We start from the raw sequence: 23,812 nt of genomic DNA on the forward strand, positions 1-23,812 counted from the left end.
GCACTTTGTACCCTGTGAATGTTCAGTAAATGCTGGTATAGCTACCCTAACAGAAGGATAATCCCTGATGTACTGGGACGAAGAGTGCCCAATCAAATAATGTCTGACCAAAAAAAACCATGCCGTAGTGGATAGAGCATGGGCCTGAGAGTCAGAAAGTCATGGGTTCTAATCTCAACTCCGCCGCATGTCTGCTCTGTGACCTTAGGCAAGTCACTTCACTTCTCTGTGCTTCAGTTACCTCACCTGTAAAATGGGGAATAAGACTGTGAGCCTTATGCGGGACACAGAATATGTCTGATTTGCTTGTATCCACCCCAGTGCTTAGTATAGTGCCTGGCACATAGTAACAAATACCATAATTACTATCATAATTATTATTATTTTAAAAGTCCAGGGGAAGCCAAACAGATATTTAAAAAAATACAACCAATCTATGAAGAAACCCAACTTTATACTCTATAAAGTTTGTAGAGCCGTTAAAACGAAGTTACCTGGTCATATTTCTTGTGGAATGAAAATCATCCATGGCAGTTTTTATATGGAATTAAGGGAGGAAATAACAAAAATATAATCTGGCAAAGAGTTGACGAGTTTGCCTACAAACATACTGATTTAAGGATTAACTTGCTACTGATAAAGAAAGCGATGGTAGCGGGGGCTGAAGTTCTATTCTGAAAAACAATCATCTCTCTGGGCAGAGTCCTGGGTTCATTCTTCTCCATCCTTTTTTGGGAAACAGTTAACAAAACTGATGGGGCAAGTGCCACGGCATCTTTCCGCTCTGCACAGTAAGCTCGTTGAGGATAAGGAACGTGTCTACCAATTCCATTATATCATAGTCTCCCAAGCGCTTGGAACATTGCTCTGCACACAGTAAGTGCTCAGTAAATACCATTCATTGACTGATTGGGTTTAACGCAACCCTTTTCATTTTCTGCCAGATCAACTAAGATCTAAAACTTCTGCTTTGGCAAGAGCTCTTCATCTTCTTCAGACTCCACCTTCAGGAAATCTGGTTCAGTAGTAGGCTTTGATCGTTACGGAAAAGGAGTTTAAACTCCAACCTGGGACATGATGAGGTTTTTATAAAAACGGGCTCTCCAAAAGACAGCGCTACACCAATCAGGAGTGGAGCTGGGCCATGACATATGTTTAATGTTTGGGTATGTAAATTTCACACATCTCCAGCTCTGCCAAGAGAAAGGGAATCCAGCTGCTTTCCTTGCAGTGGTGAAAAGTCTTTTTATTTGATAGTTACAACATGTCACAGCTAATATTCTGCTTTGAATTTTCTTCTCTATTGCTCTTGGTTTGGTTCCCTTATTTGGTATTCATGCTATTTTTTTTAAAACCACGCAGCAATGTGCATTTCAGGGAAATCTTTATCATGTGCTTTGCTCATTCATATTGAACGGTGTTACAGAGCTATTGCCTTCAAAGGGTGCACATTCTCTGGACCCGCAGCTGAGTTTCATTATTACACTCTCCTTTCTATATGAGGTTGGTATTACATGGAATTCACTTCCCATTCCCTTAAAATGTAGCCAGACCCCGAAGCCAAGCTTCCTTTGTAGTTAGTTACTGCTAATAATCAGACTTTGTACTTATATAGCACCTTTCATCCAATGATTTCAAAGCTCTTTATAAGCATTCTCTTATTATCCCTTTATACACTTCTATGACATTAGTAAGTATTCTACACTCCTCTCCCAGATAAAGAAAAGGGAACCCAGAGAATATTAGTGACTGGAATAGTCACGTAGCACTGAGCACAGGTTTAATGATGGATTCCTTTGGGCAAGAAATCTACACTTTTATCCACAGAAAGGCAGGAATTCGACTTAACTCTAGACTGTAGACTCACTGTGGGCAGGGAACGTGTCTGCCAAATCTACTGGTACTCTCCTAAGCGCTTGGTACAAGTGCCCTGCACACAATAAATGCTCAATAAATACCATTCATTGATTGATCAAATTGGATGGGTTCAATGTTCCAAGACACTAAAATATTACTAAAGGACTTGGAAGTGATTTAGGCGGGATGCCTCCTGATCAGATTTCTTGCCCAAAGGAATCAATCTCCAATGAGTCTCCCAGAATTAGACAAAATAAAGGCAAAATTAGGCCTTCATTCATGCAGATATATTTAAACATCTTTAAGAAGTGAGCGGGTCCCTTGAGATAGGTATTCAGCTGAAACTCATCAAAACTGAATGCCTGAACAGAAGGGAGATGAAAGGGATATCTGCGTAGGAAGAGAATTATGGGGTAAGAAGATCCCTCGACTTTCTTAATTCCCCAACCTCGTCTACTCCCATTCATTTCCCCTCCATTTCTGGCTTTCTCAGCAAAATGGCAGGAGAAGAGTTGGGCTCAAGGACGATACCATACGCTTAGAATTTTAACATTTCAGTTTTCTGTATTCTTGCGATTCCCACTCATAATGCATACAGGGGGCTTAGTGCATCTTTGAATAGCTAATAATCTTGGATAGAAACAAACCAATAACAATGCAGTAAAGCTTATCAAAACTACATTGGGAAGGGATATGATGCCAGAGTAAAAAAGGAATGATTGCAGCAATCTGGAAAATCAAATCAACGAATAGTATGTTTTGTAAGCAGGGCACTGTACTAAGTATCTGGGAGAGTACAAAAGAATTGAGACACACGATCCCTTCCCTCAAGGAGTTTACAATGTTAATGGGAGAAGAAATCAGAGATGCTGTCATCTAAGTGTTCTATCCTTTCCTTCTCTTTTATATTTCAATTTCTCCAACCCACAAGGAGGACGTTTGTCACAAGCAACAACACCGCTGCCCGCGTGCACGTGCACACGCGGACACTCAAACGTCTCCATGTGCATGCTCCATGTCATTTTAAATGCTTACGCTAAGCGGAAGTGTTGAAGTGGTGGACAGCAGGGGGAAGTAGAGTGGGCACAGGAGAAATTGATCAGAGAGGGCCTCCTTGAAGAGATGGGATTTCAGAAGGGCTCTGTAGATGCGGAGAGCAGTGGCCTGCCGGATGTGAAGGGGGAGGGTGTTTCAGCAGAAGGGAGGGTGGGAGTAAGAGGTCGGTGGTGGAACAGACCAGCACGACGCACAGTGAGTAGGTTGGTTTGAAAAGAACTGAGTGTGCGAGGTGTATTGTATTACGCTTGCAAAGCATACTTTCATAAACCATTTACGATTAGCTTCTGTCATTTGGACATCCAGTTCAGAGTTGCACCAAGATTTTATAAACATGCTAATCATAGTCCCATTCACATCATCCCAGCCTGCCAAACAGATTTGAAAAAAATATCATCCGCCAATACTTTTGCCGAGGTGCCTTCTCCCTATTCGCTATCTTCTACTCTTTGGGTAGCCATCCCTTATTTTAACCTTGATTTCGACTTAAAAAAAAATGGAGGCATTTATGCAAGATGCTTTTACATATAAGATGTGACATTTTCCGGAAACGTATTTCAAAGCATTAAACACAAAGAAATTCAATAGTTTCTCTTCCCTTTCCTGCCCTCTGATTTTTATTACTTCTTCTCCAGGTTGAAGAGCACAGGATACCTTTACTCTACACATTCTCCCAATGGTCAGTGTGACATGGTTCTGACCCTATATAGTTGACTGCCTTAATGGCTCCTGAACCTCTGAATCCAACCCATCTGCACAGCTGTTTCTTGAACCTCGTTTCCCACTGGAGGCGTCTCGCACCTATTTTCGTGGCCATTTTATGAGCAGACAATAAAAATACACTTTGCCAATACATCTTACCAGGTGCCTGTTCACCTGAGGAAATCTTGTCAGGCCTCTTTTCCCAACCCCTTCTAGATATTTATCAAAGTTGCTAAACTTCAGAAGCACCGTTAAACTCCTATACAAGCACCCTCACCCCCTTCCTCTGTCTTCTTCCACATTCCCTCAAATGCCCAAAAGTTCTAATATTCACCATATACCATTCAGGGGGTGGGTAAACAGATAACCAGAAAGTGCAGACTGAAGATCTAGGCACTGTGAGGGAGAAAGAAGGAGAGGAAACGAGGGAGAAGAGAATGGGAAGGCAAAAAACATGAACAATGGGGATTGAAGTCTCAAGCCTTGAGAAGCAGCGTGGCTTAGTGGAAAGAGCCCGGACTTGGGAGTCAGAGGTCATGGGTTCTAATCCCGACTCTGCCACTTGTCTGTTTGTGACCCTGGGCAAGCTGTTTAACTTCTCTGTGCCTCAGCTACCTCATGTGTAAAATGGGGATTAAGATTGTGAGCCCCACGTGGGACAACCTGATTACCCTGTATCTATCCCAGCGCTTAGAACAGTGCTTGGCACATAATAAGTGCTTAATACATACCATGATCATTTATCATTAAGTCCTGAAATACACTGGATACCTAGCAAGGGGGCCCTCTCTTAGACCATCGTAGTCTCACCTGTGTTATATCCAATGAAAACCAGATCTAGACTAAGTAGCCATAATTTACTACTAGCTTGTGAAAAGATCAGTGGAAGGGGGCTGACTCGTGTAACTTGTTTCCCTCCTTTCTCAAACATTAATTATTTTTCACATGAAGTTTGCCAATTACAAATGGACCTGCCACCTAATAATTAGGTATCTGGGTTTGAGCATCACTCATCTTACTCATTTGAACACCGAGAATGGTGTGAATACTTAATGGAGCACGGCAGAGTGAGTCAACTGGAAGCTAAAGACATCTGAAACAAAGACATGACAGATGGCGTGGTATAGTGGAAAAGAAACTTTCATCTAGAGACAACCCCTCTCTATTTCAAGAATACGATGTACCTCTTAGGCGGGCATATTGTGGAAAGAGCAAAATCACATTATAAACATAGAAAGTCAGTCAGTCAATCAGCTTAATTGAGCCTCTACTGTGTGCCGGGAACTGCATTAGGAGCACCAGGGAGTTTCAGAGGTAGTTTAAGACATGAATGACCTGACCCAGAGCCAGTTATATGTAAACAAACAGCAACAGGGCCTAGGATGCTCTAAAATCACTGGAAACCACTCCTGTGGAATATCCTTCTTGAGAAAGGCAGGCAAGTCACAGCTATCTCAATGACTTGGGTCTTCCTGTCACCTTCCATTCTCTCTCAGTAGTAGATTTGAGATTGCCTTGCCTCTGCTGTGAACATTTGCCCCTTCTACCACTAAATTAGGTGAGGAAAAGAAAGAACAAGAGACAGCAAAGACGCAGGTCACGTTTTGGTGCTTCAGTGAGCATTTCTCCTCCCTGCCTCATTAGCATCTAATTGAGAACTCACTGCATGCAGAGCACTGGACTAAACACTTGGGAATATACAATAAGAATAAAAGACATGGCCTCTGCTCTCGAGGAGCAATGAAAGAGAATGCAAGAGAAAACATAGATTCAACTGGTAAAAGCCAAAAAAAAAAAAAAGGAATATGTGGGAACAAATGAATCAATACACATGAAAGTTCTACAGATGACTAAGGGGATGACCTGTGCATGGCTAGTCGGGAATGTCTCCAAGAGGAGATGTTTGTTGTTTTTAAAGAGCACTTTGAAAAAGGGGAGGGACTTGGTTTGGTGGGTTTGAATGGGGAGACAATTCCCGCATGGATGGGTAGATGAAAAGGGTAAGAGGGTCTACAGTGAGGTACAGCTATGAGGGTGGCTTGGGCCGTGCAAAGAGGGAGAACTAGGGCACATGTAAGAAAAGAGTGAAAGGAAGGAAGGAGCTAGCTAAAGGACAGCTTTGGAGCCAATAGTCAGGACAAATGTTGTTTTTCAATGACAGAAGTGTGTAGCCAACGGTGGTTTTGAGGACAGGAGGGATGTGTTCAGAATGGTGGCTGGAGGAGATGATCCGGGCAATGAAGCATTGGATAGACTGAAGAGGGGAGAGACTGACAGAGCAGGGAAACCAGTAAGGAGACTGATGCAGTAATGCAGCCAAGAAGTAACCAGATCTTGGGCCCGAGTGCTGCCCGGAAATGTGGAGGAAAGAAGTGACCGAGGTAAATATTCTCCGATGGAAACCTCGGAATTCAGGGAAGGATTCGGGAGAAGGTGCTGCAAGAAATACATGGCTAAATAAACCCCAGCTTCAAATCATATTGGACAAGTAGTATGCTTGATTTTCTGAACTTCTTAATCCCCGCCTACCATTTAACCTTTTAATCAACCAATAATATTTGGTTGATTAAAACTGTGTGCAGAGCACCGTACTGAAGTGCTTGGAAGAGAAAAATATAGTACAGTTAACCGTACCAATGACCGCTAAATTGACTCAGTAAGCCAAGGAACTTTCAGAGTAGACTGGTAAGGGATGGGTTAGTACATTTGGAAAGTTGGGACCCTGGGTTTCAGAGCCTCCCACTCTCTGATTCATTATTCAGGAACTCATTATTGAAATCCTGTGCTCTTCCCATCTTTAGGCTATTTTCCTACTGAATAAGACTTCCAACAATAGATGGGTAGGGATAAGGCAAAGAGTGAAACTTTCATCAGTCAATTTCCTACTCTTTAGCTGCTCTAGTCATATATCTCAGGTGGAAGTAAATTTAAACTATTTGCAAAAATGAGTTTTCAGTTACTTGTGAATTTAATTTATCTATGTCCATCTGTGCTTCTGTTAATCCATACCTGCACACACAGATAGACCACTGCGAGGAATGTCATCTAATAACTCTAAGAATTACTTTAATAGACACACACTAAGAGGACTAAAGGAGAACCTAATAATAATAATAATGTTGGTATTTGTTAAGCGCTTACTATGTGCCGAGCACTGTTCTAAGCGCTGGGGTGGACATAGGGGAATCAGGCTGTCCCACGTGGGGCTCACAGTCTTAATCCCCATTTTACAGATGAGGGAACTGAGGCACAGAGAAGTTAAGTGACTTGCCCACAGTCACACAGCCGACAAGTGGCAGAGCTGGGATTTGAACTCATGAGCCCTGACTCCAAAGCCCGTGCTCTTTCCACTGAGCCACGCTGCTTCTCAACCTACAGCTGGAATTTTAAAAATGGTAAATGGAAAGCAGGAAAAATCTTTTTGGGGAGACTCTCTGCTATATATAAGAAATCAAGAAGTTTAAATAGAGAAGACAACTTAATGAATTGTTACTAGTGTCTTTCTGTACAGTACAAAGTTGTCCTTTCTATCTACTGGAAGAAAGTGCTATTGCTAGTATTTACAATTTAGAACAAAGATAAAAATATCTATGAGGACAAGGTTTTGTTCTGTCCTTTACTAATCTCCATTGCAAACAAGACCCCAGGTTCTTCTGGACTGGTTACTGGAGAACGTAGGTGACTGCACACTCCTGGAACCACAGTGTAAATTTCAGATCGAAGCCTGGCCTAGCGGACCTGACCTTTGTGGCATGTCAGATTCAGGAAAAATGCTGACAGCACCACAAAGGCCTTGCTACACTGACTTTACGAAAGCCTTTGACTCCATCAGTAGATCTGGACTCTGGAAATTGCTCAGTAAATCTTGGTTGCTCTGAGCCGTTCATTAATGTACAGGGCTCTAAACACAGAAAGTGCTCAGTAACCACCATTGATCGATTACTTGCTTCACAAGATTATGGCAAATCATTGGGAGTGCCCTGTCTGTCTGATCCAGTCCCTACTGCTCATGAGGAAAGCAGGAGTGCAGGCAAGGCCCAATCAATTAATGGTATTTGAATGCTTACTTCATGCAGAGCACTATACTATGCGCTTATACTAATTTATGCAATTTATTTCACATAGCAATGTTGAAGGGGACCTGGCCACAGCTATTAGAAGATGTTTCCATTCTCCAAGAAATTCTTCCCTATCAGCTGGCTAAAAACATCATCTCCAATCAGAGACAATAATGGTAGAGAAGCAGCGTGGCTTAGAGGAAAGAGCACAGGCTTGGGAGTCAGAGGTCATGGGTTCTAAGCCCAGCTCCACCAACTTGTCAGCTGTGTGACTTTGGACAAATCACTTAACTTCTCTGTGCCTCAGCTCCCTCATCTGTAAAATGGGGATTAAGACTGTGAGCCCCAGGTGGCTCAACCTGACTACCTTGTCTCTACTGCAGGGCTTAGAACAGTGCTTGGGACGTGGTAAGCAAAAGAAAATACCATTATTAATCGATCTTTAAAAATCTGCACACCTACGTCTATAGTTATATGTACATTCAATTGTTTTCTCAGTTATTTCATCCTAACATATTTGTGCTACATACTGTTACATCTTTATTCGTTCTGCTCCCCCTATATGTCTATAACAAGTATTTTATCTCCTCCAGTAGAGTGTAAGCTCCCTGACAGCTGGGAACATATCTTGCCTCTGTTGTACATCCCCAAGCACTTAAAGTGTTTAGAACTTGGGAGGTGTTCAATAAATACCTTAGATGAACTGATTGATTAGCTGCTATACGTGGATGGCTGCATTCCAGAAACTCACCCAGGAAAACTCTCCGAAGATTGTAAACAGCTTTGCGATAGAGCCAAGTGCTACAAGCTGAAAGTAAACCTGATGGAAACGGAAATATGTCAAGGTGTTCCAGGGATTCCCTACCATATGAGCAAAGATTTTCACTGGGAAAGTCCTAGACATGGAGGTAGAACTTAATGGAATTTTCAGTCAACAGTTTTATATCCACGATTCAAATTTAATATCGTGCAGGGGACCGACCCAGATACTATATTATGACAGTCCAGTCTTCAATGCAGTCAAACTCTCTCTAAAACTGAAGGCAGTAAAAGAGATTGCCCTCAGAGATAAAGTAAAAGCAATCATACTTTACTTTACAAGGGAGTGACCTTGAAGTTTACCAAATCCAATCTGATCGTTTTTGACAGGAGAATCCATCATATCATTATACATTCAATTCAGATTACAACACAGTTGTTATAAGAGCTCTGAAGATACGGCTTTTGTAGAATTGCTATAAAGCCATAAGGGCCCAGAATATGCATAGCAGCTATCCGAGCTGAACTGAAATGTATCTCTTCAAGCACTTAGTATAGTGGTCTGCACACATTAAGCACTCAAGAAATAGCATTGACAAAAAGTATTAACTCTTTTGGATCACTAGGAGACAGTTCAAGTGCTTAGCACAGTGCTCTGCACACAGACGGAACTCGATGAGTGCTATTAATTGATTCATGTTTTGGCTGGGAATGCACGATGTAGGTGGCAATAATGCAACTGGATTCTAACCCCTGTTACTTGTCTCACTTTGGGTGTCACTTTAGGTAGTAGGTTTGGCAATAAATGGGAAGCAGAATTTGACATCTTTTAAACAAGTTGGCCACGTGAGTCACGGTTTTTTAAAGTTCTCTATTAGAGCTCCACTACTAGAGCCCTAATCAAAGAAATATATCAATATCTGAATTCAATTTGAGATGCAATTACATTGGTTCACTATTAGATTCAGCTCACATCAATATTTTAAATGTAGATTCCTATCTCCTCTCTAGTTATGTTTAATTGATTTAAAATACCCTCCGGTCACATGAGAACAATTCGTACGTTTAAAGGGAAAGAGGGCCGAGAAAGGCAGGTAAGAGGGTTCTTTCGTCAACAAAGATATTTCTGATGGAGAAATTCCACCCTTATGTGTTAGTGCCATTGAAAGAATGTCTCTTCTACTCTGATCCCAAAGAAGTATAGAAGGGGAAATTTTCTAGCCCCTACGTCTACCGGGTTGGTTGTTGAGCATTGCCCGAAACAGGGGAGGTCAGACACCAAGAGCGCTTTTGAATGGCACTACGGTCTCTTGGGCCAAAAGATCGATCCCGGCTTAGCCACTCATGTAGGCTGTAGCTTAGGGTTTGGGACGTGGGAGACAGGCAGGGCCAGACTGGCTCCAAACCTCTTACGGCACTGTCCCAGTAAGAGTGGGAAGGGGAGGAGAAGTCTGAGCAGAAACGCCTTTACTTGTGCTGCAGTGCTGGCCTCCGGAGTGGCTCCAGAGTGGCTAGAAGCAAACATGGAGTCGCTTGGATCCAGTTAGAAGAGCGGTGTTGAAGATGGAAGGGCTGATATTGGCTCCTTGAGTGGGAGTGGCGGAGACTGGCTAAGAGAGGTTGGGCGGGGGGAGAAAGTTGGGAAAATCTGGGCCGAAGTCGCCTTCTTGCATGTTGTCTTAAAACAGACAAATTCACATCAGCCCGAGAAGTTCCGTAAGCGTTCAATGGCTGCAGAGGGCCTGACCATGAAATGGTGCTTCCTCAAGATGTAGAATTGGGTGGGGCGCTGCAAACTGAATGCTTTTACAGGGAAAATGTTGAGAGATGTGGTCTAAAAATGGCACTCGGCAACAAAGGAACCAATCCATCCTATCTCTTATTAGAAGTAATACTATTAGAAGTAGTAATAACAGTAATAGAATTTGTTAAGCACTTATTCTGCATTAAGCACTGTGCTAAGTGCTGGGGTAGATTTGGGATAATCAGATTGTACCCAGTCCCCGCTCCCAGAAGGCTCACAGTCTAAGAGGAAGGGATAACAACTATTTAATCCCCATTTTACAGGTGAGGAAACTGATGCAGAGAAGCTATGCAACCTGCCCAAGGTCTCGAGGCCGGTACCTGGAGGACACAGGTCTCCTGACTCCCAGCATTGAGCTCTTTCGATCGGTATCTAGGTGACCCATAGAATCACTGGGGAAAGAGGCTGAAGGAATATTATCCCCATCCTAGGAAAAACACGTGCTTTCCAAAAGAGAAGATATACTTTGCACCGAGCCATCCTCGTTTAGTCACACAGCCCCCATGTAGCCAACAGCATCGAAAGCAAGATGGCTAGCAGAGGGAGCAAGCATTGCCTGTGGCCACAAAAAATCACCAAAGCTCCAAATCCTTTTGAGCAACAGTACAGAGACTGTGCCTCCACCTGTTCCATAAGCTGTTATTAAGGACGGCACTCACGTTATCCAAATTATGGGTTGTGAGGGGTCTCATAACATTTTGCTAAAACTCGGGGAATTGAAACCATAACAAGTACAACCCAAACAAACAAGTAGAACGCAGTTGTCCTCGAGGAATATCTCCTTTAAGATAAAGTCATCCTCACTGCAGCCACGTGACCCACTCTGTACCCCGAGAAACCACAATTTCCGGGCTAGGGGCTGGCCCCGTTTGCTGTCTTTTATGGCCAGAAGACTCCGTAGGGCTTAAGTGAATTTACCTTCCTTTGAGACAAATCTGCAGGAATAGGCTCCAGCTCAAAGATGGCCCCATCTTATCCCTCACCTACTCTCATTCTAGGAATAAAATCCTGTCCCTGGGCAAATCCAGGCAAATTCACATTTTCCTCTCCCTTTACTCTCTCAAGTATATATCTAAATTGCATGGTGTTTTTGTTTTTTTTGAAACGGCCACCCGATATTCGCTTCGGTAAAAGTCTGGTAGGAGCAAAAACAGTTGGGACAAATTTTTCAGTTTGAGTGCGGCTATGTCAGCTCAGTTTATAACCTTATCTCCGGCTTCTTTAGCTACTGCAGTTTTCAGATAAGGATTTAAACCGGACCCACACAGTCAATCCAGTAGGGGGCAACGATGGATACACAATTCTGTAATTTCAAGAAAACATCCACTACCTATTACATAAGCAGTTCGGGGCTCTGACTTACCCACACGTGCAAAAATCCTAAGAAATAGAAGCTCGGTTTTCTGCCTCATTTGGTAGAAAAGGCAGTTCCCATCAATAGATGGGGGAGAAAAAGTGTCCATTGGAGTTCTCTCCAAAACCACTGGCATGAAACCATCTGCCCGAGGGCTATGAAGTGAAATCTGCCGAAAAGCCGGAGGGATCGCGTTGGCGCTAAGTCTGCTATGAAATACTACATCGCTTAGCCAAACTGCCCCTCGACGGGCTGCATTTCACGCCTGCAGGGCGGATGCCAAACTCTTCCTGGGTGCTGGGCCAATATTGACTGATTTCGGCAAAACACCTGGAGTTTCTTCAGGCCCGAGGCCAACAGCCCCACACGGGGAATGGCAGGGCCTGGGCCTTTCCTTAAGGGTTAAGCAGGAGGGCCACCCTATGGCATCCACTGATTTCGGGGAGACACCTGGACTTTCACCAGGCCCAAGGCCAACAGCCCCACACGGGCAATGGCAGGGCCTGGGCCTTTCCTTAAGGGTTAAGCAGCAGGGACACCCTTTGGTACTGACTGATTTCAGGGAAACACCTGGACTTTCTTTAGGCCCAAGGCCAACAGCCCCACACGGGGAATGGCAGACCTGGGCCTTCCCTTAAGGGTTAAGCAGCAGGGCCGCCCTTCGGAGAACCCATTCCTCCTCGGGTCCCACTGGCCCAGTAACACAATTGCTCTGCCTTTAGCACTTTCCCCCCGACTTTCAGAAGGGGCTGCCTGCCTGCCTCAGTTTCCAGACGGCAGCGCAAGGCGGGACGCTGAGCATTATTTTGTGCCTTCCCCCATGCCGAGCCCTCAGGGACTTGAGATTTGGCCGAGTGGAAGGCTGTTCCTCTCCCCCTCCCCACTGTGGGCAATATGGAGCGACTCCCCCTGGGACCTGTTGCCCCCCAGGGACCTCAGCCCTTGATGCCCGGAGCCCGGGGGGGGCGTCCCTGGCCCTCTGCATTTGGAGGGGTGATGCCCCGAGGGGATGACACCCACCCAGGGTCATCTGTATCTTGTCCTGGCCCAACCGGTCCCTTGGGGCCAGAGGCGAGGGCAGCGTCCCCCGACGCGGGGCGACCCTGGGGGACCCTGGGGGAGCGGGTGGGGATGGGCACGCACACCGGCGCTCAGAACAGTGCTTGGCACCTAGGAAGAGCTGAACAAATAGCACCGTCGGGATCATCCCTCACCTGCTCCCGGGCCCCTCCGCAGCCGCAGGTTGCTCGAACCTCGCAGATGCTCTGCGTCCAAGGACTCGCACCACCCTGCACCGCCTCCGAAGAGCCTGCAGAGGGAGCCGGAGAGCGCCGCGCGGCCCGGGGCTCCCTGGGAAATGGAGTCCGGCGGCCCGGACTTCAAATCCCGTCGGCCCCCGCGCGGAGGGGGCGGGGCCCGGCCTTACCGGCGGGATGGGGAGGGAGGCGGGTTTCTCTGAGGCCCCCAGCAGTTTGAGAAATCATTGATTTCTCAGTGATTCATTGATTTATCAATCAATTTCTGCGTGAGGCCCGCGAGGAGCAGCGTGGCTCAGTGGCAAAACTCCGGGCTGGGGAGTCAGGGGTCACGGGTTCTACTCCCGGCTCCACCACTTGTCAGCTGTCACTTCACTGGGCCTCAGTTCCCTCATCTGCAAAATGGGGATTAACTGTGAGCCTCACGTGGGACAATCTCATTACCCTCTATCGACCCCAGCGCTTAGAACAGTGCTCTGCACATAGTAAACGCTTAACAGATACTGACATTATTATAGAGAAGCAGCGTGGCTCAGTGGAAAGAGCCCAGGCTGGGGAGTCAGAGGTGATGGGTTCGAATGCTGACTCTGCCACTTGTCAGCTGTGTGACTGGAAAATCACTTCACTTCTCTGGGCCTCAGTTCCCTCATCTGTAAAATGGGGATTAAGGCTGTGAGCCTCACAAGGGACAACCTCATTACCCTCTATCGACCCCAGCGCTTAGAACAGTGCTCTGCACATAGTAAGTGCTTAACAGAGAGCAGCGTGGCTCAGTGGAAAGAGCCTGGGCTTTGGAGTCAGAGGTCATGAGTTCGAATCCCAGCTCTGCCACTTGTCAGCTGTGTGACTGTGGACAAGTCACTTAACTTCTCTGGGCCTCAGTTACCTCATCTGTAAAATGGGGATTAAGACTGTGAGCCCCACGTGGGACATCCTGATTCCCCTGTGTCTACCCCAGCACTTAGAACAGTGCTCGGCACATAGTAAGCGCTTAACAAATAACAACATTATTATTATTATTATTATTAACAGATACCGACATTATTATAGAGAAGCAGCACGGCTCAGTGGAAAGAGCCCGGGCTGGGGAGTCAGAGGTCATGGGTTTGAATCCCGACTCTGCCACTTGCCAGCTGTGTGACTGGGGGCAAGTCACTTCACTTCTCTGTGCTTCAGTTCCCATCTGTAAAATGGGAATGAAGACTGAGCCTCACGAGGGACAACCTCATTACCTGTATCGACTGCAGCGCTTAGAACAGTGCTCTGCATTCATTCATTCAATAGTGTTTATTCATTCAATGGTATTGATTGAGGGCTTACTATGTGAAGAGCACTGTATTAAGCACTTGGAATGTGCAATTCGGCAACAGATAGAGACAATCCCTGCCCATTGACGGGCTTACAGTCTAATAAGCGCTTAACAAATACCAACATTATTATTATTACATAGTAAGCCCTTAAATGCCATTATTATTATCTTGTTATATGTTGCCGAATTGTCCATTCCAAGCGCTTAGTACAGTGCTCTGCACGTAGTAAGCGCTCAATAAATACTATTGAATGAATTAATTTGGCAACAGATAGAGACAAACCCTGCCCATTGGCGGGCTTACAGTCTAATAAGCGCTTACCAAATACCAACATTATTATTATTATTACAATGTAAGCCCTTAATAATAATAATGTTGGTATTTGTTAAGTGCTTACTATGTGCAGAGCACTGTTCTAAGCGCTGCGGTAGACATAGGGGAATCAGGTTGTCCCACGTGGGGCTCACAGTCTTAATCCCCATTTTACAGATGAGGGAACTGAGGCCCAGAGAAGTGAAGTGACTTGCCCCCAGTCACACAGCTGACAAGTGGCGGAGCTGGGATTCGAACTCATGACCTCTGACTCCAAACAAATGCCATTATTACTATATCATTATCTGTGGCCGAATTGTCCATTCCAAGCGCTTAGTCCAGTGCTCTGCACAGAGTAGGCGCTCAATCAGTATTACTGAATGAATAAATACTATCGAATGAATGAATGCAGAGCACTGTTCTAAGCGCTGGGGTGGATAGAGGTCCCTCATTGAATGAATGAATGATTGCGGGGCGGGCGGGTGGCGTCTACCGGGTCGCGGCTGCTGAGGTCGCCCGGCTGCGCTGTCGAATCTGCCGTTGGGGAACGTCAGACGGGGGGCGGGGCGCGTGTGGAATCTGCGGATGGCGGGAGGGCGGCAGGAGGACTGGCAAGAGGCCGGGCGGGAGGACTGGCAGAAGGACTGGCAGAAGGACTGGCAGGAGGCCCGACAGGAGGACTGGACGCGGTCATGGCGGGGCCCCCGGCCTCAGACGGCCCGGGCTCGGCCGAGGCCCCGCTGCAGTACAGCGTCCTGCTGCAGCAGCTGGTCGGTGAGCGGCGGCGGCCGTGGCCCGGGCCCCTGGAACCCGGCGTCCTGGGCGGCATCCCCAGCCCCGCCAAGAGCGAGGAGCAGAAGATGATCGAGGCGGCCATGGAGAGCTGCGCCTTCAAGGCGGCGCTGGCCTGTGTGGGAGGTGAGCCCCGGCCCAACGCCGTCGCCGTTCCCTCGGTCCCATCTATTGAGCGCTTACTCTGTGTCATGGGAAGCAGCGTGGCTCGGTGGAAAAGCCCGGCCTTGGGAGTCAGAGGTCATGGGTTCCAATCCCGCCTCTGCCCCTTGTCACCAGTGTGAGTGGGGGCGAGTCACTTGACTTCTCTGGGCCTCAGTGACCTCATCTGTAAATGGCCCAGTGGAAAGAGGCCGGTTTTGGGAGTCAGCGGTCATGGGTTCCAATCCCGGCTCTGCCCCTTGTCAGCTGGGTGACTGGGGGCGAGTCACTTGACTTCTCTGGGCCTCAGTGACCTCATCTGTAAATGGCTCAGTGGAAAGAACCCGGGCTTAGGAGTTAGAGGTCTTGGGTTCCAGTCCCGACTCTGCCCCTTGTCAGCTGGGTGACTTTAGGCAAGTCACTTCACTTCCCTGGGCCTCAGTGACCTCATCTGTAAAATGGGGATTAAGACTGTGAGCCTCATGCGGGACAACCTGATGACCTTGTATCTCCCCCAGCGCTTAGAACAGTGCTCTGCACATAGTAAGCACTTAACAAATATCAACATTATTATTATTATTATTGACTTCTCTTGGCCTCAGTGACCTCATCTGTAAATGGCTCAGTGGAAAGAGCCCGGGCTTGGGAGTCAGAGATCATGGGTTCCAATCCCAGCTCTGCCCCTTGTCACCTGTGTGACTGGGGGCAAGTCACTTCACTTGTATGTGCCTCAGTTACCTCATCTGTAAAATGGGATGAGGACTGTGAGCTTCACGTGGGACAACCTCATAATAATAATGTTGGTATTTGTTAAGTGCTTACTATGTGCAGAGCCCTGGACTCAGCGCTTGGAATGCTAGAGGAGCGGCATGGCTTAATGGAAAGAATTCGAGCTTGGGAGTCAGAGGTCGTGGGTTCTAATCCCGGCTCCGCCACTTGTCAGCTGGGTGACTTTGGGCAAGTTACTCTTCACTTCTCTGGGCCTGAGTTACCTCATTTGTAAAATGGGGATGAAGACTGTGAGCCCCACGTGGTACAACCTCATTACCTTGTATCTACCCCAGCGCTTAGAACAGTGCTTGGCACATAGTGCTTAACAAATGCCATGATTATTATTATTACAGTTTGGCAACAGAAAGAGACCATTCATTCATTCAATCGTATTTATTGAGCGCTTACTATGTGCAGAGCACTGGACTCAGCGCTTGGGATGTACAATTTGGCAACAGATAGAGACCATCCCTGCCCTGTGACGGGCTCATGGTCTAAAGGGGGGAGACAGACAGCAGAACAAAACAGAACAAAACAAAAACAAGACATTATCAGTACAGTGCTCTGCACATAGTAAGCGCTCAGTAAACACTATTGAATGAATGAAGATAAATAGAATCAAGGGGATGTACATCTCATTAACAAAATAAATAGACTCCCAGGTCCCCTGGCTCTCTGCACACCCTAGACCTCAGTTTCTCCCGCTGCCAAGGGAAGTAATCAGGGCACAACCTCAGGCGTGGGCCACCGGGACTCTTGGGTCCTCTGGCTCTCTTCAGGCCCTGGACCTCACTTTCCCCTACTGCCAAGGGAAGTAATCAGGGCACGACCTCAGGTGTGGGCCTGGACTGACGGGGGATCGGGACTCCTGGGTCCCCTGGCTTTCTGCACGTCCTGAGCCTCATCCCTCCCCCGGACCTCAGTTTCCCCTGCTGCCAAGAAAAGTAATCGTCAGCCCCGCCGCCATGGCCGAGCACGCCTTAGCAGGGAGCCACCTGGGCTTTTTCCAGGTGTGACCGATCCAAATTATATTTTCCAAGCGCTTAGTCCAGTGCTCCGCACACAGTAAGTGCTCAATAAATACGATTGAATGAATCCAGGAAGTCGGGGAGAGGGATTTGGGGCGTTTCTGCTGACCTGGATGCGAGGGATGTGCCTGACACTTTTTTGATACAAAATGTTAGCATCGATGAGCCTTTTTTATGGCACTGAGGTATTTACTATGTGCGAGGCACTGGACTGAACGCTGGGGTGGATGCAAGCTGATCAGGTTGGACACAGTCCCTGTCCCACATGGGGCTCACAGTCTTAATCCTCGTATTACAAATGAGGAAACTGAGGCACAGAGAAGTTAAGTGACTTGCCCATGGTCACCTAGCAGACAAGTGGTAAAGCTGGGATTAGGATCCTTCTGACTCTCAGGCTCTATCCACTAGGCCAAGCTACTTCCTCATATCTGTAAATTACAATTGATATACATATTACAATAACATGCATTTATTAATGTATATTAATGTCTGTACTCCCCAGACTGTAAACTCCTTGTCAGCAAGGAATGTATCTACCAAATCTGTTGTACCCTCCCAAGCAACGCATCAATCAATGCTATTTTTTGAGTGTTTAGTATGTAGCTCTGTACTAAGCTCTTGGGAAAGTACAGTACAACAGAATTAGCAGGTATGCCCTGCCCATAACAAGTTTATAGTCTTTAGGGAGGAATCCACATTAATATAAGTAATTTAAAGATATGTCCCTGACAGTGGTGGTAGCCACATCCCAGAAATAGTGATAATAATAATCACTGTGGTATTTGTTCAACACTATATGTCAGGAAGCACTGTGCTAAATACTGTGGCAAATAGATCTGAGACAGGCCCTGTCCCACATGGGGCTCACACTGTAAGGGGAAGGGAGTGGAAAGAGCCTGGGCGTAGGAATAAGAAGGACCTGGGTTCTAAACCCAGCTCCGCCACTTGTCTGCTAGGTGACCCCGGGCAAGTCACTTAACTTCTCTGTGCCTCAATTCCCTCATCTGTAAAATGGGGATTAAGATTGTGAGCCTTATGCGGGACAGGGACTCCCTCCAACCTGATTATCTTGTATCTATTCAGTACAGTGCTTAAATACCATTAAAAAATAAACAGGTATTTCATCCCCATTCTACAGGCGAGGGAACGGAGGCACAGAAAAGTTGTCTTGGCCAGGGTCAAACAGCAGGCAGTCAGTAGTATTTACTGAGCACCTACTTGATGCAGAGCACTGTACAAGCACTTGAGAGAGTGCAGTGGAATTAACAGGCACTATTCTTCCCTAAATGTGACCAGGTGTGAGTAGAGGGGCAGGAGAATGGCCACTTCCTGGATGCGGCTGGCGTGGCCACCCTGTGAACTACCAGCAGCTCTGCTGGCAAGAGCCCTTCTGCCCCACTTGTAGCCCCCAACTTCCATGAGCGGTGGCCAGGAGGGGCGGCAGTAGAGGGAGAGGGCATCACGTCCATTTTCCTTCCCCCTCACCCTCGTTCCTTCACCTGTCACCCCTCCTGGCTGTCCCTTTTCCCTTTCTCCCCTCCCTCTAGGTCGAGGTGAGCAAACTCTGACCGACTCTGGGAACTGCATGAGGTCATCTTCACAACTTGAAGAGGGGCACAATGCACCTAACGGGTTGTGGGGGGGAGGAGAGCAGACTGGGAGGGTTAGAAGTCGTAGCAAGTGTGTACATGCAGGTTTGCACGCAGTATAACAGAAACCTTTCTAACTAGGGAAGCGATCTTGCTCCTGCTGCAGGATTGCTAAGTTTCGTCAGTCATGGTGACAAGGTGCCGGTGGCCACTGAAAGACTGTAATATGGTTCCAGTCCAGAACCAGACTTGAAATCCATTTCCTCTCCTTCCCCATATTTAGGCTTCGTCCTGGGTGGCGCATTCGGTGTGTTCACCGCTGGCATTGACACCAACGTGGGGTTTGATCCCAAGGACCCCTACCGCACCCCGACTGCCAAAGAAGTCCTTAAAGATATGGGCCAGAGAGGAATGTCCTATGCCAAGAACTTTGCCCTCGTTGGGGCCATATTTTCCTGCACTGAATGCCTGGTGGAATCTGTGAGTATTTCTTGGCCTTTTCCTTTCTCCTGTGTCAGTTTGCCTTTTGCCACCTTATAACCTTGAGTGGAGTTGCCCCATGTGAATCTTTTTACTCCATGTTCTTGATCACGTGCTGGAAAATGTGAAAAGCAAAGGGAAAGCAGAGGCTTAGTTCTATTAGAGGTAAGCTTGGGAAAGGGACTGTTTCACTTGCAGGTTTTATACTAAGTGTATAGTCTGGGACATTGTAGTGTAGGGAAGCAGCATGGCCTAGTGAAAAGAACACAGGACTGGGAATCAGAGGACCTGGGTCCAGTTCCAGCTCCGACACTTCTCTGCTGTGTGACCTTGGGCAAGTCACTTAACTTCTCTGTGCCTCACTTTCCTCAACTGTAAAGTGGAGATTAAATACCTGTTCTTCTTCCTTTATGGACTGAGTGTCCCATGCAGGACAGGGACTGTGCCCAACCTGGTTAACTTCTGTCTACTCCAAGGCTCAGACCAGTTCCTGACACACAAATTAAACAATTAGCAAGTATAATAATAATTGACCCGGTAGACGCTTGATAAATGCTATTACTTCTACTGAATGGATTTTCCTTTTTTTATGGTATTTGTTAAGCACTTACTATGTGCGAGGCACTGTACTAACTCCTGGGGCAGATAGAAGGTTGGTTGCAGTCCCCGTGTCCAGGGGGCTCATAATCTTAATCCCCATTTTTCAGATATGGTAACTGAGGCACAGAGAAGTGAAATGATGTGCCCAAGGTCACACAAAAGACAAGTGGAGCAGCTGGGATTAGGACCTAAATTCTTCTGACTCCCAGGTCTGTTTCTTCTTTCCTTTCAGTTAGATGATCCCTTTCCCAGGAGAAAGTGGTTATAATAAAAGAAACTGAACTGCCGAGGCCTCGGGTTCAGCCCTCTTTAACCCAGGGTTCAAAATGTGTTCCTTATGACCACCCAATCATCTTGGGCTGACATAGATTTGGGTCATATTGGATGCTTCACCCCTCATGTGACAGTTAAATAATTGAAATAGAGAAGTAGTGTGGCCTACTGGAAAGAGCACGGGTCTGGGAGTCAGAGGACCTGGGTCCTAATCCTGGCTCTACCACTTGTCCGCTATAAGACGTTGGTTAAGTCACTTCATTTTTCTGTGCCGCAGTTCCTTCATCTGCAGAATGGGGATTCAGTACCTATTCTCCCTCCTACTTAGACTGTGAGCCCCATGTGGGACCAGTGCTTAGAACAGTGCTTGACACATAGTAAATACTTAAATTCCACTATTAACTAATTAAATTCTCTAGACTGTAAATTCGTTGTGAGCAGGAAACATGTCTACCAGCCCAGTTGTACTGTACTTTTCCAAGCGTTTAGTACAGTTTTGATTGATCAAAAACCAAAATTTATCAGCCCAATCAGGAAGAATATTTGACTTCCCTTATGGAACTGGCTGTTGGAATATTGCTGTCACCTGCAGGAAATAGTCTGGATCAATGATGCTGTGGGTCATTTGACCAATCAGTCGTATTTGAGTGCTTACTATTTGCAGAGCACTGTACTAAAATGTTGGAGAGTACAACAAAACAGAATTAGCAGACATGTTCCCTGCTCATAATGAGCTTACATAAGAAAATAGTTGGATCTCTGTTTGGGACCAATTGAGCCAATCAGATCTTCCCTTGGCCTTTGGCCTCCCTTGTTTCTGAGGAACTTAACTCCATTTTCCACTCAATCCCACAGTACCGGGGGAAATCAGATTGGAAAAACAGCGTCATTAGTGGCTGCATTACAGGAGGAGCCATCGGTTTTAGAGGTAAGTTAGCGACTCAGATGTGATTCATCTCTCTGAGGTCACAGACCCTGAACCAAAACCAACAATTCTGGGAATAAGCAGCTGTTAGCTGCAACCAGCCCCACGTGGGCACTTAATAAATGCTATTTGGTAATGAGATATCAGCTGGAGTTACACTCGGGCTCTTCGTGACATTTCCCTTGCCAAGGTCAAGGTGAGACACAGACACTGCCCTCTCATAAACTTACCTGATCAAATGGAAATTATTGAACCTGCGGCATTATCCAGCCCCCAAAGGTGTTAGTGAATCCCCAGTGTCACTAACCAGTTCCCCAAGACACTCCCACCTCAGGTTCACTTCTGTGGGGTCCCTGAGTGCTACAAGGGCACATTTCACCCAAGCACATCACTGAGGGAGGATGGGTTTAATCCAAGGGAGAATTTCCTGCAGGATGGGCCCCAGGCTGGGTCAGAGGCTGGGGCGGGGGGGTTGTGGTCAGCTCAGGCCTCCCCTCCGGGGATCGGTGAGTCGGGTGTGTAGTTTGGCCTGAACCGTGCGGCTGCCTTGGTGTCCTCTTAAAGTCAGAATTCGTTTCAGGGCAGCTTGACTTCCACAAATGGTCCGTGGATCTTGGCCACCAAGAGCCCACTCTAATTTTGTTCCTTTCACCTAAATATTTTCTTCAGGTCCCCCCGCCCCCCCCAAGGTAGCTGACTCTGATGTTAATGAGAAGTTCAGGGCCGAGGCACCATTCCTCTGTGCCCTGCTCAGCTCGCCACTGCCTCTGACCGACTTGGCTTGCTCTGACCCCACTGTAATCCCAGTCTGGGAATTTCCTCTCTTGACCATCACCAGGCTGAGTGCTGCTCTCAGCAGGGCCAGGGCCCGGATGGGTTAAACCAGGTTTCTGCGGCACCGGGATTCCTAGGGACGTGTTCCGTGCAGCCAGTTTGGGGCAGTGTTGTACTAGAAATAAGTACAGTCCGAGGTGATTTGAGGTTGTTTCTGAGTGCAGATTGCCGTTTTGCATGAGTCGGGCGCAGCGCACTGTCTCCTTCCCCCTACTAATATACATCTGTTTGCTTTGTAGCTGGCTTAAAGGCAGGGACCATTGGATGCGGAGGCTTTGCTGCATTTTCAGCCGCAATTGACTATTACCTCCGGTGAGATGGCACCTCTGGACCCCTGTATCCGAGCCCTCAGGCAGAGACCAGGAGTCCCGTATGGCTCCCGCGGCACAACGAAGGGGAGAGACTTGATCCAAGGGGAGAGATTTGATCCGTTGGTTTCCCCTCCCTTGGCCCCGGCGGTGCCGGGCGGGAGCACGTCCTGACTGGCCGGCCTTCTGTTTCCTCAAGAGCCAGACTTCTGGGCCCACCCCGCACCCTGGCCGGCCGCCCACACCCGGGATCACTGATCTTGCTGGATCTCACCCAGGGCTTTCAGAGACGGAGCGCTGTCAGACTATCTCTTAAAGACGGATCAGGAGCTAGCTCGTTGACTTCTAGGGATTCGATACGTCTCAAGTGCGATGCTTCTGTTTACCACCGTCCTCTGGGTTCACAAGGGCTGTGGTCGGGGTCTCTCTTCTCTTTCCATTGTGCTATAGCTCCCGCCTCAGCCCATCACCACAAGTGGAGCAGGAGTAGATTTGTTCCATTTGGGCCATCTAGGGTTCAAGGTGCCATTTGCCTTTCTGGCCACTTGTGTACAACCTTAACGTATGTATTTAAATAGAAATAAAGAAATAGGTTTGGAATAAAAAGTGCCCGTGTTTGCCATCGGGGGCAGGGATCGTGTCTTCCAAATGTGTTGTATTCTCCGCAGTGCTTATTACAGTGCTCTGCACATATTCATTCAATCGTATTTATTGAGCACATAGTAAGTGCTCAGTGAATATCACTGTTGATGATGACCTGCCTATCAAACCCCCAAATTCTCTGAAGCAACGGCTGTGCGACAGAAAGATTGAGTATTCAAACCGCTTGATGGTCGGCTTCCAAAGCTTACCGCTTCGGGGCTGCGTCAAGCCTGTGCGGTGGCCCTGCTGACCTCAGAAAAATAGGCCAGGCTGTCGGCTGACAGACAAGTGTGTTTCCAGTTGGCTGAAGAACAAACTGGCTCCGTTCTGCTCACCTGTCTAGGGATCGGCTCAAATGTGTGTCGGGCTCCAGTGGCTGGCAACCAGTTGGGCTAAACACATCCCCCCGCACCTGGCTAGAACATAAACATGAATGCTATTCGGGCTTGGGAGTCAGAGGTAATGGGTTCAAATCCCCTATCTGCCACTTGTCAGCTGTGTGACTGTGGGCAAGTCACTTAACTTCTCTGTGCCTCAGTTCCCTCATATGTAAAATGGGGATTAAGACTGTGACCCTCACATGGGACAACCTGATTACCCTGTATCTCCCCCAGCGCTTAGAACAGTGCTCTGCACATAGTAAGCGCTTAACAAATACCAACATTATTATTCACCCTGCTTCCCATCCCCTTATAGGTGTCTCCGTTTTGCCTTCCCGCTAGCAGCTAGTCAGAGAAGCAGCATGGCTTCGGGGATAGAGCACGGACCTGGGAGTCCAAAGGACCGGTGTTCTCATCCTGGCTCCGCCACATGTCTGCTGTGTGATCCTGGGCAAGTCACTTAACTTCTCTGGACCTCATTACTTCATCTGTAAAATGAGGATTAAGAGTGTGAGCCCCATGTGGGACAGAGACTGTATCCAACCTGATTAACCTGTATCTACCCCAGTGCTTAGCACCTA

The 23,812-nt window shown here is 47.1% G+C and overlaps 2 protein-coding genes across 2 annotated transcripts in view; one reads left to right on the plus strand and one right to left on the minus strand.

Moving 5' to 3' along the window:
- The window catches only part of SPECC1 (sperm antigen with calponin homology and coiled-coil domains 1), a 198,095-nt gene extending 185,247 nt beyond the window's left edge, over nt 1-12,848 (minus strand). Inside the window, exon 1 of the mRNA XM_007672549.4 lies at nt 12,805-12,848. The gene's annotated coding sequence lies outside the window, so the exon portion shown is untranslated. The remainder of the gene's footprint in view (nt 1-12,804) is intronic.
- Nucleotides 12,849-15,066: 2,218 nt separating this feature from the next.
- On the plus strand, nt 15,067-22,815 carry TIMM22 (translocase of inner mitochondrial membrane 22). Its single transcript, XM_001509380.4, has 4 exons — nt 15,067-15,386; nt 19,073-19,269; nt 20,998-21,070; nt 22,141-22,815. Exons 1-4 carry the CDS (start codon nt 15,161-15,163, stop codon nt 22,215-22,217), a joined length of 573 nt encoding a protein of 190 aa, XP_001509430.1. The 5' UTR covers nt 15,067-15,160; the 3' UTR covers nt 22,218-22,815.
- Nucleotides 22,816-23,812: the final 997 nt, after the last annotated feature.

This window comes from Ornithorhynchus anatinus, chromosome 17, assembly GCF_004115215.2.
Source record: "Ornithorhynchus anatinus isolate Pmale09 chromosome 17, mOrnAna1.pri.v4, whole genome shotgun sequence".
In the NCBI taxonomy this organism is placed as follows: Eukaryota; Metazoa; Chordata; class Mammalia; order Monotremata; family Ornithorhynchidae; genus Ornithorhynchus; species Ornithorhynchus anatinus.

Excerpts from the sequence above, each read along its gene's own strand:
- TIMM22 (XM_001509380.4), top strand. The coding sequence starts at position 15,161 with ATGGCGGGGCCCCCGGCCTCAGACGGCCCGGGCTCGGCCGAGGCCCCG. Across the intron at positions 15,387-19,072 it reads GGCGCTGGCCTGTGTGGGAG|GCTTCGTCCTGGGTGGCGCA; the intron begins GTGAGCCCCGGC and ends CCCCATATTTAG. Across the intron at positions 19,270-20,997 it reads CTGAATGCCTGGTGGAATCT|TACCGGGGGAAATCAGATTG; the intron begins GTGAGTATTTCT and ends TCAATCCCACAG.